The sequence below is a fragment of the Zalophus californianus genome, chromosome 4, assembly GCF_009762305.2.
Source record: "Zalophus californianus isolate mZalCal1 chromosome 4, mZalCal1.pri.v2, whole genome shotgun sequence".
Lineage (NCBI taxonomy): Eukaryota > Metazoa > Chordata > Mammalia > Carnivora > Otariidae > Zalophus > Zalophus californianus.
This window is the reverse complement of record NC_045598.1, coordinates 119,616,143-119,633,820: the sequence shown is the minus strand read 5'-3', so window position 1 is coordinate 119,633,820 and position 17,678 is coordinate 119,616,143. Positions and strand designations below refer to the sequence as shown.

Below are 17,678 nucleotides of genomic sequence, written 5' to 3'. Positions count from 1 at the left end.
TTTCTTCTCTATTCTAAAGACTGTGATGTTGGGATCCAGTTGAACTCTCCAGGCTTAAAACCCTGGTGACTTCAGAAATCTTGTACTCTAGGGGCGCCTGGGTGGCTCAGTCATTAGGCATCTGCCTTTGGCTCAGGTCATGATGCCAGGGTCCTGGGATCGAGCCCCACATCGGGCTCCCTGCTCAGCGGAGAGCCTGCTTCTCCCTCTCCCACTGCCCCCTGCTTGTGTTCCTGCTCTAGCTGTCTCTCTCTGTCAAATAAATAAAATTTAAAAAAAAAAGGAAATCTTGTACTCTAAACAATGCCCAGTACATAGTAATGTTCTGTCCAATAGAGTTGCCACTGGGCATGCGTGTGACTGTGTACATTTAAATTTAACAAAATTAAAATTGAATAAATAAAAAATACACTTTATCAGTTGTGGCTCTATAGCCACATGTGGCTAGTGGCTCCCCTTTCAGACAGCACAGAGAATATTTCCATCTTTCCAGAAATTTCTATGAGACAATGCTGCTCTAGACTCTAGAAGTCAGGGCCTCTTAGAAAATGAGGATGTAGAATTATATGCTTTCATCCATCTACATAGGAATTCAGGATCTAAACAATCCTCAAAATTAAGGTCCAGGGACCTATTACAAATCCATTTGGCTAATTTTTCCACCACAATCATATTCATCATTGTGTCCATCCCAAATAGCTGGTGGTCAGAAGAGCCAGGTATCTTTCAAAATGCAATCTGTTACTGGCATGTAAGTGGACCTAAATTATAACAACATTTTTTCTTCAAGGAGGCTTTGCAGATGAGCAGTGATCACGTGTTTTTTAAATATGTGATGAAACTACCTCCAGAAAGCAGATCTTACAAATCCCCAAGTTCATTACATGGAATCTAAAATAACAGCTCACTTCTGTACCCTCAGAAACACAAGAAAAATGCAAAATAAAAAATAAGACTCCCACACATCAGGAGGTTCGTGTGGCAGACACCCTTGAACCTCACATAGCACTGCCCAGCTACTCGGATGCATTAGATAACAAACCACAACAGGGAATTTTCATTCCCCTATATTGCAGCCTAAAAGCAAAGATGATGTGCATACCCACTAAGTCTTTATACAAAAGATGCAGAGCAATATAATAAATGATTCCCTTCAAAGCACATTTTATTTTTAAAAAAAATAGAGATCTTTCATACATTGTTTTTGGTTTTGCTCTTTCCTCTCTGTCAGCTGTGGTGAAAGTCAGGGTGTTAGTTTAAATTACAGTTCAGTTCCATAGGGACAATTCTATAAGTGGTCAAAATGCATGATCCAAGAATATATCAGTAGTGATCTCCTTTAATTACTGAGGGAAAGGTGTGGAATCTTGAGACATGAATATTTTGTGTGTATCCTTTAGCTTGGTCCTCTGGAGCTGCAGATAATGGAGGTTAGCATGAGTATTTAGAAGGAAAGCTTATGAAGGTACCTGGGTGGCTCAGTCAGTTAAGCATCTGCCTTCGGCTTAGGTCATGGTCCCAGGGTCCTGGGATTGAGCCCTGCATCAGATTCCCTGCTCTGGGGAAGCCTGCTTCTCCTTCTGCCGCATTTGTGCTCTCTAGCTCTCTCTGTCTCTCAAATAAATAAATAAAATCTTTAAAAAAAATAATAAATAAAAGGAAGACGTATCGATATGCTCTTGCTTTGAGGCCTAGTGAAGACAAAGCAGATGAAATGCCATGAGACTGGCTGGTAGACTGAGGGGATAACACCCCACCTTCACAGTGTAGGGCCTCTCAGCTACTCAATCAGATAGATAGTTGAAGCCCCCGAGTTACACTCCATAATGCATAAATGGCGTCTCCTGAGCCTTGAAAATGGGAGGAAGAATTCATGAAATGCTTGCTTCTACTAAACAAAACATGGAGGTTGAGCAAGACTACATCTGGCTAACCCTACAGGACAAGCCGGGAAAGAGGGAAACCTTCCAGACCACAAAATGGATTGGTTGCTGAGAATTGTTTAGAGTTCTCAACAGGGCTGTCATACATTGCTTCAACATGATAATTCGTGGTTTTAATACCCTGGATAGAACTTCTTACTGGTACTCACAGGTTATCCTGCTTCCTTGGGTCATCCTTAGAAAGTAGGGCCGTGTTGTCAGATACCAGAGGACAATTCTCCTGTCTGTTACAGCACAACATCACACATTCAGCAAATCTAAAACCTGCACCCTACTGTCCACATAACAGTTTAAAAAAGAAAGTAGCATGGAGATCAGTGATTCAAAGACTGGTTTGGACGGTGGAGGTGGGAAATTATTTACATAATTTGGGGAAATCTTTTAATAAGTACATTTACATTGCCTCATGGGAGATTTAGTTCTGTGATTGACATTTGATTATTTTCCAAAAAGACTGATATAATCTGCAATCATAGAGATTTGGATATGTCAGCTTGCTAATTTCTTAATTGAAATTTAAAATGAGTCCAGGTAATATTCCATATGGAGAAGCATTCATTTTCCTACACTTTGTTCCCTATTTCTAAATATTTCCAATCCTTGATGACCTCTAATATCATGTTCCCTCTATTTTTAATATTATTCATTGTAGACTTTGTTGACTTCTATTTTTCTTTTTAATAAATATTTATTATTATGAATATAGCAATGGTCATGTTTACAAAATTTGGATCTTATGAAAAATACAAAGAAGAAAATCATAAAGACTCAGTCTGTAACCCAAAGACATTACTGTTAACATGTCAAATGCTTTAAAAAAAATTTTAGAAAAATTCTGTTTTCTGTCTTACCACATATTTGCGTATTGTCCTAAAGTTCTCAAGGAAATTCATGTGGTTTAATTTTCTGTAACAGAAACCATTTATGCTTTGATTCATTCATTAAGTTATATTATTGTTTTATGTTTTCTATGCTTTATATTATTTTTATTATTTTCATTACTATTATAACAAATGTTAAGCACTTACTATGTGTCAGGAACCATGAGAAGTGCTAGTGAGCAAAATCACACGTGGAAATGTTAAGCACTTACTATGTGTCAGGAACCATGAGAAGTGCTAGTGAGCAAAATCACACGTGGACCTGCCCTAACGGTGCTTACACTCTGGGTTGGGAGAAGATCTAACATATAAATTATTATATAATTAATTACAAGTCTGATATGTTCTATCAAGAAATATACAGAACTCTACGAGTGAATCACACAAACTTGACTGAGTTTGAGATACTTTAATAAGACTTGCAAATAGAGTCGTCAAATAGCAGTTGTTTCAATGCGTTCAAAATTGCAGGGCAACATGAGTTTGACAGTCATCCACCCACAAAAGATAATGGAAACCCTGTGTACTTATGAGAGGTACATACTCCCAAGAGAAGACAGTTTACAGCAAAAGACATCAGGAAGGCTACAGTTGAATGGCCAGGTGGAGGAGGCTGAGCCAAGAAATGATTCTGGAAACAGAGAGGCCAGCAAGAGAGGATAAGAGCCAGAGACTGTGATGTCAGGGAACCCTTGGAAGAGAGGGCATTCACAGAGAGAAATCAAGTAAGGGGAAGATGGAAAAGTCCATTGAGGTTAGCAAAATGGCCCTGGGGGACCTTACTGAGAGCAAAGTGATGGGGAAGGCACACTGAGGCGAGTTGCAGAGACTGCATTCAGCGAGCACACGCAACCACCTGGAGGAGTTTGGTTGTGAAGAGAAGAAAGAAAGAAAGATATGGCTATGTGTAGCCTACAGGAGCAAAGAGAAAGTTTACTTTTTTGTTTGCTTTGTCTCTCAAGTATTTAAATACCAATCAGGACCCTAGAGTTGAGGCTATGGCCTATTCATAGGCATTCTGCTTAATTAGTATAAAGCCTGGACTTCCGGATATTATTTAGAGGCGTCCAGGTGATTCTAACGGGCAGCCATATTTGAGAGCTGCTGTTCTAGGTCATACTTGCCCACATGTTTAGTTTAGAGTGAACACCAGTTTGCCCAGTATCAACTCAGTCCCAACATGCTAGACCTCTCACAGATTTACATCGGGACCAACGATTTAACAGGATCACCTCTCGGATCTATCCTGGGGAAGTTATCCTCTAGTGTTAATCTCCCTTAGTTTGCCAGGTTCAAAGCATCCTTGTCCCCACGGGGGGTATTTGATCTCCTTCAGTAGACAATTTCAAAATGATAATCTTTTAGTTATCTTTCTCACTAAAAACAAAGCCCAAAAATTCACGTAGCTTTTTTGCTGTCTCTCTTTGGTTCTTGGAGCATATTTTTTAAACTATGACCACATGGCTTCACAAATTAATGTTAAGGTCATTTCTTTCCTTTCAGTCTGTGTTTTTAAGTTCCTACTGCGTCATGATTAACACTGGAATATCATTTTAAAGTTTTAAACAACTATAAATATATACCATCTCAGTAATCACAAAAATGACACTGCAACTAGTTTGCAGAGAAAATGGAGGCCCAGAGAAATTGTATCATTCACCCAAGGTGACACAGCCAAAGAATAGTAAAGGAGGGCATGAGTCTAGATCCTCTGGTGGCATATCCACTGGCTATCAAGCTGGCTCTCCATTGCTGGTAGCTGCTTTACACGAACTCCCCTGTCTAGCAGTTTGTCTGGATGAAATACATATTGTTTGTACATATGTTTTTAGAGAGCAAAAACGCAACAGCAACAGAAGGTGAAGGTAGAGTACCTCACCTGATAATGGCAGCGTCATCAGGAGATCATGCACATGTGCGTTTATGTTGGGAGCAGCATGAAGAGAAGATCCCAACAGAGTCAACACTCTTTGCTACTCAAGTAGATTCATAGAATTGTAGAGCTAGAGAGAAATCCTAGCCAAAATCTCTCATTCTATACAGGGGAAGTGACATCACATATAATTAGTTAATATCAAAGGTAATATTCAAATGCAGATGTTTTCAAAACATTCAATGTGTCTTTTCCCACTTGCATCAGAATAACAATTAAAAGCATCCAAATATTCGTACTTGAGGATGATGGAGAAAATGGAATCAATTTTTAAACTGAGTATAAAGCTGTTCTAGAAACATCTAGAATCTGGAACCTCGTTTCCAGAGATGCACTTTCCAATATGAAGGCCACTAGCCACTTGTAACAATTTAAATTTCAAGCAATTAAAATGAAATAAAACTTTAAATTTTGTTCCTTATTTATTCTAGCCACATTTCAAGTGCTCATTAGTTACATGTGGCAAGTGGCTACCATTTTGAATAATGGAGATTATAGAACTTTACCCTCATGGCAGAAAGTTCCACTGAGCAGCACTGATCTGCCTAGATTATGTCAGTCACTAAGTTATGAGCATTGCTAGCTTTTCCCAATAGCATTCTATAGAGACCGTAAATGCAACATCAAAAGCTGCTCAACTTTATTATTGGACATGTCACCCACCATGGTTTTAAAATCATACTTAGGAAGAAAAGGATAAACTTCCCAGAAGAAAACAAGTTAGAATGTTCACACAATAGAAGGAATCCGCTGCTGTCACAGTTACAATGCTGCTTGTCATTCAGCAACCCCAACAAGAAAATTGAAAAGTTGACAGGCAAAGGATAATATTTAACGGTATAATAATATTATAAAAAGAACCAATAAGACTATTTTAAAGCTATGTAAATTAGACTAGAAGAAGGATAACTATGAAAAGTACAGGAAATATAAAGTTAGTTTTGCTTGAAAAACAACACTGACGAAACACCAAGTGCCCCCCCAGTAAAGTCTGGGTTTGTGTGATGAGTGTGGGCAAGCATATCTGTGTAAGCCTCAAAGGGGAGCCATATGCTGCATTGCCAAATCTTCTCAGTTCCTCGGTAATTCTAATTTGATCTTTATTTCAGATCAATGGTGGAGAGAAGCGACCTGCCTCTGACATGGGGAAAAAGCCAAAAACCCCGAAAAAGAAGAAGAAGAAGGACCCCAATGAGCCCCAGAAGCCTGTGTCTGCCTACGCATTGTTCTTTCGTGATACTCAGGCTGCCATCAAGGGCCAAAATCCAAATGCTACCTTTGGTGAAGTCTCTAAAATTGTGGCTTCGATGTGGGATGGTTTAGGAGAAGAGCAAAAACAGGTAAGAAAGAATGCCAAGAGGAGTGGCAGTTGACACACTTTAAGAACATGTAGGCATTCAAAAAAAAAAAAAAAATGGCTTCGGAGGACTTTGGGTGAATTTTTTGATGCCAGAACTAAGGCTGAGAATGTGCCCCATCAGAACCAGACTTCGGGAGCCTTTCACATAATTTTATACTCCTTTATTGCTCCTTCATAAATAGCCTGTTAGTTTCCTTTGTTTCAAGTTTTATATACTGTAGTTACTTTTGGAAGGACTTTGACATGTCCCAGCCAGGATGACATCATTCCTTAATGTGGCCAATGTGATCATAAAGACTAAAAAAAAAAAAAAAAAAAAAAAAATACTGACAGTATTTTGAGAACTGTCCACACCTCTCTTTAAGCACTTACTATTTACCCTTTGGTCATCAAAACCCTCTTTGCTCTTTGTTAAATGAACCTCAGATTTAAAGGTTTCTACCCTTAGCCGTTCCCTAAAGACCACCGGAGCACGTTATTCAATCCCACAGATACCGTATTTCTAGGCCGTGTTAAATGGGACCAGATGCCTGGTTATTTTCTTCTGGTGTGGATTGCCATGATGTGAGGACCACGCTGAGGGGGGCCATGTGGAGCACTCTGCATCTCAGCCACAGCAGAAGCAGTCCAGAACGTCTTGAGGAGGATGGGAATCATGGAGACAGAGCCAAGATTTCAGTACATAGACATAGCCCACCTCAATGAAGAAGCAATATTGATCCATATTTCTAAACCGGGGACCATATTGCCATTGTCGCCATCTAGAATGTCATTGTCAAAAAGAAAAAAAAAATAGACAAGCATCATCACTAAGTTACAGTCAAAAGTGATTACACAGTTGCAGCTTTAGCTGCTGCAGGATACCAAATGGTAAAATGATGTAGTAGTCTCATAGCTGATTCTTGATAGAAACCTTTACCTTTCCTCATCAGGTCCGGGGAAGTATGTAAGAAACAAAGTCTCAAAGCTATATACATCTAGAAGGACCTCTATATTGTGAATATCGATCAACATCTAAATGTATACAGTTTCTTGCTCTTTTAAGAACACTTTCACATGATTTCTTTCATTTGGTCTGCTGAATACTCATAGATACTTTTATCTAAATTTTGTAGATTTTGCAATAGAGCCAGAGAGTTAGCTTTATTCATGTCATTCAACGAGTGTTTGTTGAGCATTTTCTATGTGCCCCAGGCACTGTTCTAGACACTAGAGATCTAGCAGAGAACAAAACAGACTCCCTCATTCTCTTGAATGGTTTGTCTAAGATTACTTGGCTGCTACATGAAATTACTGTGACTAGAACTTATCACTCTGTGAAATCAATTACGGTGGAAATGGTAGAACGAGTTAATAAGGAACATAGAACCCAAACCCCCACCCCAGTTCTCCCCAAGCCTTCTTTTCTGTAAGCCGAAGCTACCTTTGACAGTCTGAAATCTCTACACATTTTCTTACGTCCCTTTCAAGATTGCCGTTTCATAGGAAAGCACAGGCCTACCATGTAGAGCGCCATGTTGCAAGAGTCATCCTCCAGGACAGAAGACACAGCACTGAAACATTCTCTATGCACTCAATTAAAATATCCATCTCACTAGTAATAAGGTAGTTGACATTGTGTTTTGTGCTTCTATTGAAAACCTAATATAGTTGTTTCAGGATTTCAGAGCCGATTTCTGCCCTACCACAGATCAGTTTGCTCTCACACTCCCAAAGCTGAGGTGTGGTCCCCAGTTGATGCTGGACATTCATGGTGGGATTCTACAGTAACTTCACTCTTCCACTCAGTAGAGCGTTACTGAATGAGAAACTAGCTGCGTATAGACCAGGAATCTCAACCTTATCCTTGTTCCAGATTTCATAACCATAATGCCTCCCGGTTCCGCCCCTGATGCCACACACCAGGACATACCCCTCTCTCTACTTTAGTCACTACTGTGTGTATTCTTAGTTAGGCACAAGGCTTCAATGCTATAAACTCTTTTGCTTGGTGAGATAAAATTTCCCAGAGAAGACATTCAGAAAGTGATTTCTCTCCCTAGGGGTTATGTGCAGCAAGTCTCGTTCATCAGAGGACATAGTGATTCCCCTCTGAAGACTCAGCCCTCCCCTCTACCCAAGACTCAGCAACTAAGCTGGGTGTGGTGTTCCAAGGCTCATGTGTTGCTCCTTTAGCTTCCACTTTTCCAACAGTTTTATTCCACGAAACATCAGTAGCCTGTGCTGTCACTCGTCTGACTGCTCTTCTCTATCTCCCTGACCCCAGATACCGTTTCCTAATGATTTCCCACATTCACTAGAGAAACCGGTGTGGTTTTAAGACCAGTGGTTTAAAAGGGGGAGGTGTACAAAGGCCTTCCTTAGCCCAGGATCGGTCCTTCACATTATCGACGTTAAAAGTCAGCGTCTACACCCATGTCTCCGGTGGAAAGGATAATATTCATATGATGAAAATCAGGTAGTTCCTCAAGGCAGCAAATATAGAGCTGCAGGTCGTTCCCACTAATTCTATTATAATAAGGCCGTTTATTTTTATTACAGCAAGAGGGGAAACATTAAGATAATATTCCACATTCTTTTTGTGTGACCATATAAAGTATTTACAGACCCAAAGAATATGAGATTCACTGTTCTCAACTGTCATGTTAAAAAGGAAAATTACCCCCAGTCTCCCATACCGCCTCTCAAATTGGGGCTGAGCCTTTCTAATGCAGAGAGGATCATAGTTATGATGTAACATTTAAGGATTTCTAACTGTATACGTGTGATGACAAATGTTTTTCCTCTTTCTCTTGTGCATTTTATTTCCAATTTACTAAGTAACTCATAATGAGTCTACCTTTAGGTTCTGTCTTTTTTTTTTTTTTTTTTTTTTCCTTTAGGTTCTGTCTTAACAGAAACAGTTGGGGTCTGGGGAAAGAATTTGTTTTACAAATGAACGATGAAATTCTCTAACAATTGGCCTGTAGAACTCATTGTATACTACAAAGCAATTTCATGATCAGAACCCAGGTGTTAAAAAGTTATGCCAAGATTGTTTGGGAAAATACCTTAATAAACATAACCATCTTTTTCTCTTATTAAAAAAAATTAATATTTTAAAGATGGAGCACCATTACCAAATCGAGGTATTGGGAGCAGGGTGAGTCACTCTAAAGTGGCTTGTCCCCATGCTTTATGCTCCTTTGACTTAGCGGGGGTTCAACCTAGCTCATCCTTCCCTCTTACAAGATGATCTTGCTTACTAAAGACAGTGAGGCCGAAGATTATGCGAAAAAGTATGGTCCATTCCACACAGAGGATGCAGGCCCATACCGGGGACAAGCAGAGAGAGGGTCAAATGAATGAAATCAGACACTGTGCTTACAAAGGGGAGCATACTGCATCAGATGGGCCGCAGCTCAGCTGCTCGGTGGCTGTGTTTCTCCCACAGTTTGCAAGAATTGCCAGCAATCGCGAACATGCCTGCCTAGAATGCATCAAGAGAATTTTAGCAAAATATCCCAAAGTGTTATGATGGTGTATTACCACCTGTTCTTTCCCTTTATGTTGACTCATTGTGCCAATATAATATAGGATCTCTGTTTCGAACTTAAATTAATTGTATTTTCCCCTCATTTAATATTCAAATTTGGGAGCGCACATCCTGCCATGTATTTTCAAAGGAATGTTGCTGGAGCAGATTAGAGGCAGACCATTAAACTCCAAAATTTAGGCGTGTTCCGAGATCCCCCACGTGATGTCATTGGCATTGTGTAGGCAGCTGGTTCGGGTAGAAGCTAGGATTTCACGTGCCACAATTGTTTCAAAAATCCTGTTGTCATAATAGCCCACAATTATGAACAGCTACAAATATAAACACAAACCGGGGGAAAATGGACAAAATTATTGATGATTTATTAGGGGCTCTGAAAATTACAATATTTAAGGAAAAACAGCCATTAGTGAGATTACAATTGAATGCTTTCTTGACAGCCAGAGGGCACATGACTAATAGAGCTGCTGTGTGTTTATATCACATGCTTCCTCATTGTGGAGGATAGGCGGGAATGAGAAGCCACTGCAGAAGGGCAGATCTTTCTTTTCACAGTCCATGGTGAGGGAGCAATTGTATGTACTTTGGTTTCTGTGAAGAATCTCTCAAAGAAGAAAAACTAAAAGGAAGCTGAAAGAAGCGATAAAAATCCTCCAGGAACACGAGACCTCCCTTAGGAATCATTCCTACCAAAGCCACTGAACAAACTTCACATATCAGAGATCTCCCCGTTTTAATACTTTGGAAGTTGGTGCTGAATCTGGAAGGGAAGGAGGATTGTGTTTGGGATTCCAACCAGAGGTTTTAAATGCTAATGAATCGTAAGACAATGGAGAGCCCACTGCAGAAGCATACTAAGTCGTTCAGAAGGCACTAGATGGAGAAAGGGAAATAAAACTTTAAGTATTGCTGTGATGTTGGTCTTTGCTACTTATCTTGCACTGACTGGAACCTACAGAGAGTGAAAAATAATAACTTAACAATATCACGCCCTTTATATTAGGCTCCTTGGAGTTTCAGCAACCCTCAGCATCTTTTTTTATGAGGTTTCAGCTAAATTTCTTGTCTATCCCCATTATTTCTGAATTCTCTGATTCTGGTCACTGAAGTATAAGATCCGGGTCCACAGTGACAATAGCGAACAAATCAAACCCTACTAAATTAAAGAGTCCATCCAGCTTTGAAGCCGAAGGGATTGGTCCAAGGAACTATAAAAGGGTTCTCGGGTCCTTTTTAGCCACGGAAAGGCAGCTCTTAAGTGGAAAAGGAAAGTCACCTTAAATCAGAACCAGATGTAAATTACTAAATGAACCTTAAGTTCCCAAGTGGAGACACAGTTGGGCTGTAATACATTTAGCAAATTACAAACAAAATGTTCTTGTTTACATTACATTAAATGGCTTTAAAGCTTCAGCCAAAGAGCTAAATAAACACGCTGTTATGCTAAAAATGGAGTGGAAGGCCTGTTCGGAGTTTGAGTATATTCAGGAGAAACGGCAGCCCACGGTGCCGGGGGAGTATATTTTTGTAAACGTTCATCCTGTCGTGCATGGAGGAGGAGAGTAGATTTACCTCCAGATCCAGAGCCTAATGAGCAGATCTCACTTGCAGCGAAACTGTTTGAATACTGTAACATATGCCTTCTTTCAGGATGCATAATTCATATCCAAGGATATTAGTTAGCCATAGCAGCTCAGCTCAATAGCAACACCTCATTATTTTATCCCTCAGTATTTATTCCTATGTTTGACGCCTCATGAAATTACTGTTAATGTGTTTATATAAGGGCAGATCTGACACAAGTGGCAAGAATGTAATTTCCTACTCATTCTTTCCTGCTGCTGTGTCCTCTTCCCTGGGTAGAAGTGGCAAGTGTAAATAGTTAATTTGCTTCAATTATGAGCCTGTCCTGCTAAATTAGAAGCAGCAGGGATATGAAGAGCCAGAATTATACTTATGAGGCAGCTGACAAATCCTCTGAGCCCATGGAATCAAATCATTTACTCCTCATTGGTGCTCAAACACCCACTAGAGGAGTGCGGCCAGGGATCCCCCCTCCTTATCTTCCGATAAAATTTGGATTTTACGTCAACAATACTTAAGGTTAACTAAAATCCTGTTGCACTGTAACATTCACACATGTGTTTATCTTAGCCATTTCCTTATGAACAGTATGTGTGTTTCCTTTTTTTTTTTTTTTCCAACCGGGAGTGAAAAATGTGAAACAATGGTTCATGTATAAACTGTAGAATATAAGAAAAGTTTAATTCCTAAAAATGTGCAACTGAGGAATTAATTTTAATAATTTTTTAAGATGAAATGGTGAGGCTTTTTCAGTTCCAAAATGCAGGTATGGATGTATCCATAGAACTGTTGGCGCGTAATGGGATTATTGCATGCGGACGTAAACCAGTGTAGGACACATGTGGAAATATCTTAGGCTCATATACAGTGGAAGCAGACATTTCACTTGCAAGTTTCCATGACACTGATGGAGAGAGAATTTGAAGAAAATACTCCTTCAAGCCAGTTGTGCTTTATGTATTATCGGTGGAAATATTTGAAGCGGATGGGTTGTTTATCTATATACCCAATCCTCTATTTCCACTGGTGTGCATTTTAACGTAGGAGACGCAATTCAGAACTTCATCGTGCACGCTGCGCGCCCATGCTTATACTCACAAAAGGAGAAATCTGGCCCTCGAGACTCTACACTCAATCGCACGTATTTCCTGAGCACCTACTATGTACCAAGCGTGGCCCTGTTTGCTGGGCTTCATCTGTAGACGGTGCTGGTGGGTGTCAGAGAGACTCATCAAGGGGAGTTTTCCTGCAGCTAGGAGGAGCCATTGAGTCAACCAAGGTGAATCTAGGATACCGGATGGTTCACCACATGGTTTTGCTCTATGTGTTGCAGGATATTGGGTAAAATAACTATCCATTTTAGTCTATGTTTTCTTATCTGTAAAATGAGAGTACTGATACCATTGCAACCTTCTTGTTGAAAGAATTAAAAACTGTAGATAGAGGTAGAGCCTGCCACACACACAAAAGGCACACAACAGAGGCATGTTTTTAATGCCTTTTTTGATTCTGTAACTTCAGTTTCTCCCATCACATTCGGCTCAGAGTGGGCACCCAATATATTGTTAAGCGTGATTGAATGACATCATGCTTCCAGCCACCCTCATTTAATAAATCAACACATATATTTTGTAGCCTTTTTTTTTTTTTTCAGACAAAGAGCTTGCCTACCCTTCCATAAGCAGGTTGCACCATTATTGTGTCGACCATTTGGAGGGATCAGATGGTCAGCAAAAGAATTGATAGCAAGATTTTTGTCACATCGTATAATATTTTCAGTCCTCTGAATACCACTTTATAAATGTCTTTGAGCTGCGGGATGCTTAAGAAAACGCTGAGCAAGTTACACATGATGGAAATTTAACCACATTTAAGTACTACGTTCTATATAAAATACAGATGCATTTGCTCTAGCTGTCCTAAATAATAACAGCATTGAAAGAAGCTGCAAACGTTAATTTCTAAAGGATATAGCAGGGAATTGTGATTAAATTATTATTTCTTATACATAACTGTACTTCTAAGCATTTTCTATAAATAAGAACTTGTAGTAGGGACAAAAAAAAAAAAAAAACCCTACGCTTGAAGTCAACCAAAAGGAAAAATGCCTTTTAGGTTTTTTTTATAGTGTTTGAATAGAATACAGAATTGGAAGAATTATACGTTTTTTTTTTCTTATTATTACTGCAAAGACTTGGTTGAAATAAACTACAACTATAGAGATTAACTAAGGGCCAGAGCAGAAAAGAAGGAAGGAAGAAGGAATTAAATGGTATTTATAAGATTTTCCTTTTTTGTATGAGTTAGATGGATTGTTTGTTTGGGGAAGAAGCAGAAAGTAGAAAAGGAAAATGACAGATTATATTAGCCTTTTTTTCTGTTTGAGTTTATCATATTCACTGATATTGAACTGCTGATTTTAATTAGGGATTAACAGCCTAGAAAAACATGTGTCCATGCTGGTATTTAGTGCATTTCCAAAATGATTCAGTGAATCACTAGATTATATGAACAGGATTTGGATTCTCTAGAATTGCTATTTGATGTCGATCTACATATGTTTTTGATTAGCCATTATATATGTTTTAGTTTAACCACTAAGATGCAGTCCTTAGATAGGATATGGTAGCTTTCTTAGGATAACAAAGCACAGCATATAACTAAGTTAGGACAGGATGAATTCAAAAGTGTTTGGATGAGCTGGGGAAAATGATAAATGATGTATTATGATTTTTAAATCCTCATCTGGCCAACTTTGCACTTTATTTCAAACAGCTGTAGACCATTTGGAAGCCATTTTGTAGCTTGGCCGAGTACTAATATTTACTGTATGAACCACATATCTTTAAAATATTTGTGTTTCCCTGAGGGAGAGAGACCGTTTCTTTCCCAAACTTAACTTTGACATAAATCAGACCCATCCTTCTAGGTTAGAAGGTTTGATCATTGCTGAGCTTGTTCCTAGCCAAACACCATCAGCGTCATCTTCGGTTTCTGTAAGTAGGAGACCTTCTCCATCCGTGATTTGAGGCTTTGAAACATTTTTGAGGAACTCTTTACTGATGGTTTTTAAATAGCTGTTCTAAAGTCAGGGTTTCCCACTTCACCTGTATGTGGAATTCTTAACATGGTTTTATCACTCTCTCAAACATTTGAGTTCTTGCCCTCTTTGGACATATCCATCAACTATAGAATTCAGAAAGCATCCATGTGCAATCTTAGAAGGTAGCATGAGAAAGACATACAGGGTATATAATACAGGAGCCATTAGGTAGTTCTCAAAGGTGAAAGTTCTAAATTACCATCAGGGAAACCACCTCAGATTTTAATTTCACTCTGGGCTACTCCCCTTTAACCGCAATTACAGAAATATACCTCCTGAAGTGACCACCCTTTGAATCCTCCTTCTGAACATCTGCAGCTATGCAGGAAAGAGCGGACCCATCGATCCACATAATATGACATGATGAGTTTACTCTTTTCTAAAGTGGTATGTAGGCACTTTTGTGATGATCCCACATAGCCAATCATCAATAGGCAATAGGGAGCCATTTCTAGAAAACAGGGCACTCTGAATGCTAGTCAGGTATCCTGTAACCACATCGATCCCAGAGTGAAACAAGGGGGCACATATCCAGCCCGAAACCTATTGAGTTAGCCACCTTTCTCCAGTGGTTGTTAATCAACGAATTTCAGGAAAGTTAACACTTTATGTGATGTTAACTCCTGGGAGCCCAGCAAAGGCACAGCCCTGTAGTAACACTGTTGCTGTTTCAGTGGAAACCAAAGGCAAGAAAGATGGCAGATGCTCTAATCAGGCCATCTGACAACACCATCTTATTTATGGTTACTTAGAAAACGATGCTTTTGGTCAATGCTATAGGCCAAAGACTGTTATATTTGCCTTTGGAAGTCAAATGAACCCTCTTTAGCTGACTGGGGGTCACTTGGAGTAGCGTATGAATAAAAACATGTTGGAAATATTTCGAGTATACAAATGCATATTACCATCGAAGATATACTTACTAAATATTTGCTGCAAAGTCCTGAATAGCATCTCTCTCTCTGTGTGGGGAGAAAACCCTCTCAAAAACAGTTTTAAGGTATTAAAAGTAAATGTAAACATTGTCAGCTTAAGATCATTACTTGTAAATCATGTCTTGGAGAAGAGGTTGAAGGGAAAACTATAAACAGCAATCTGTCTCTCAAGAAAAAAAAAAAGCAATAAAAAGCAGGAGAGCTCTGTGTTTCTGACTGGGGCTGAATCAAGGCATCTACTATACACACAGACCATACTATTCAAAGGCATTTGTTGTAGGCTGACATTTGTTTGTTTTCACGTGTGCATTCCCGAACAAAGAATCTGAATTTGACTTCCAATAAGTAGCTCAGTGAATTCAGAATACTCTTGTACTCGAACCAAGGAATTTATTGGCTTTTTTACTAATAAACTTGTTTTAAGTTTCTTTGGTTTTATATTCAGTAGAGATGACACAATGGTTATATGATGATATTGCATGAATTCTTAATTGTCTTATGGTGATTGCCTTTTATTTTACCAAAATGTAGAAGTCTAGGCTGAAGACCTCCCAATAGGAAAACAATTAACACATTCATTTTATAGGGTCTTTTATAATTTCGTTGACAAGGTTAGTCATTTGTTTACCTTAAGTGAAATGTTCTGCTTTAACTAATATATTCATGAGTAAATAATATCTCTCACATCTTGAATTTTGCAGTTGGAGACTGGGCTCAGCAAACCACCTTTGGCATTAGAAACTATAAATTGACCTCTGCTGCTGACTTGGGCAGATATTTGGTCTTTAGACATAATTTATATTTAACGACCCTGACTAATTCTAAAGCCACTTTTCAATACTGATCTGTGTCTGTTTTTGAGCTCAGCATTACAAAATATTAGCCAAGCCTCATTCCCTCCTATAAAATTCAAGATGTGGGGAATTTAAAAATAGTTCTATTGATGAAAATACATTTCCATTTACACAGTAAATGGTGAAAAATATTTTATTCTTTAGGGCTGATTTCAAAAGATTGCCAAAAACAGACTCTAAAGCCTTGAAAGAATCAACTTAATGGCAGCCGACAACCATGTGTGTTCACTTTGCTAATCTTTCATTTTCGACTCTAATGACTCCTTTCTGTTTAACCTAGCGATGTGACCTTTAGCATACCAGCAAGTCATTTTTCAGTACTTTTGCTCCATTTAGGATGATTTTACTTTTATTTTCAAGATGATTCCCTCTGAAAGATGAAAAGCTTCTGTAAAATGAAATTCATTTCAGAACATTTGTATCTCTTCACAATGAGGTGTCCACAGATCCATGTCATCCAATGTCTTCGTTGGAAAGGGCATGACCAGAGCAAGCTACACGGCACGGCGTGCATTACAGTCCTTGGCCACTCAGCATCCCCATTCCACTCCCCAAATGTGTCTTTGACCGCCATAGCCATTTCCTGAGTCTTTGAAAACGGAACTTCAAGGCTCAAAAGGTTAACATAGTGATGAACCTGCAAACTTTGTAACTGTTCCCTTTGATTTACTTTTCGAACGTAATTGGTCATCTTTGAATTCTGTCCTTGTTTTTATATTTAGCATGGACCATGTATACCAAGATTTTCATGCCCTGTAGAATTATCTGCCCATTATAGAAATATGAATGGCTTCTTTACCCGCTTGTGGTTTCCCTGGGAACCTTCATCAATAGTATCTTTCTAAGCCAACTACCACCACTCTCAAAGTAACCCAGATAAATCCTTTCATATGCTTAATGTAAATGGAAAATTTTACTATTGTTAATCTTCTTCTTATCTAGTCTATTGCTATACCTCTTAGAAATCTGTTTCATTAAGAAAACACAATATTTAGGGAGATATATATTATTATATGATATAATTGCGTGTGTGTGCGTGCGCACACATGCAATTATCATTCTGCATTGTACTTCTCTGGAAACAAAACCAGATGCACTTTCTAATTTAAGATTTTTTGTTGTTGTGACAGGTCTATAAAAAGAAAACCGAGGCTGCAAAGAAGGAGTACCTGAAGCAACTAGCCGCATACAGAGCCAGCCTTGTATCCAAGGTAACGTGCAACTGTGCAGTACCAGGATGGAGTGTGGCCATCTTATTAGAGCCTCCAATGGTCATTTAAAAGCATAAAAGATCACTTTAGCATTTCTGCACTATCTTCTTTGTTGAAAAAGAAAAAGTAAATCTTAAACAAGGCTATATGTTATGGAAATATTTGTTCATACCTGAAGTCCAGAGTGGCATCCTCTGGGGCCTTCTGTGAAATATTGTCCACCTGTAGAATATTGGCACATTCTTAATCCTGAGCCAACATTCTATTTCTCCATATCCTTCCTTAAACTGCCCCCTGTCCCACGCCCCATCCCGTTGGCCTTTAGGTGAGGAGAAGCCA

General features: G+C 39.0%; 1 protein-coding gene across 6 annotated transcripts in view; it reads left to right on the top strand.

Annotated features, from left to right (window-relative positions):
- TOX (thymocyte selection associated high mobility group box) overlaps positions 1-17,678 on the top strand; it is a 299,411-nt gene that overhangs the window by 260,228 nt on the left and 21,505 nt on the right. For all 6 annotated transcript variants that reach the window (XM_027576497.2, XM_027576515.2, XM_027576487.2 and 3 more), the window contains 2 exons: positions 5,867-6,097; positions 17,259-17,339. In XM_027576497.2, the coding sequence (XP_027432298.1) occupies positions 5,867-6,097; positions 17,259-17,339 (312 nt within the window). The remainder of the gene's footprint in view (positions 1-5,866; positions 6,098-17,258; positions 17,340-17,678) is intronic.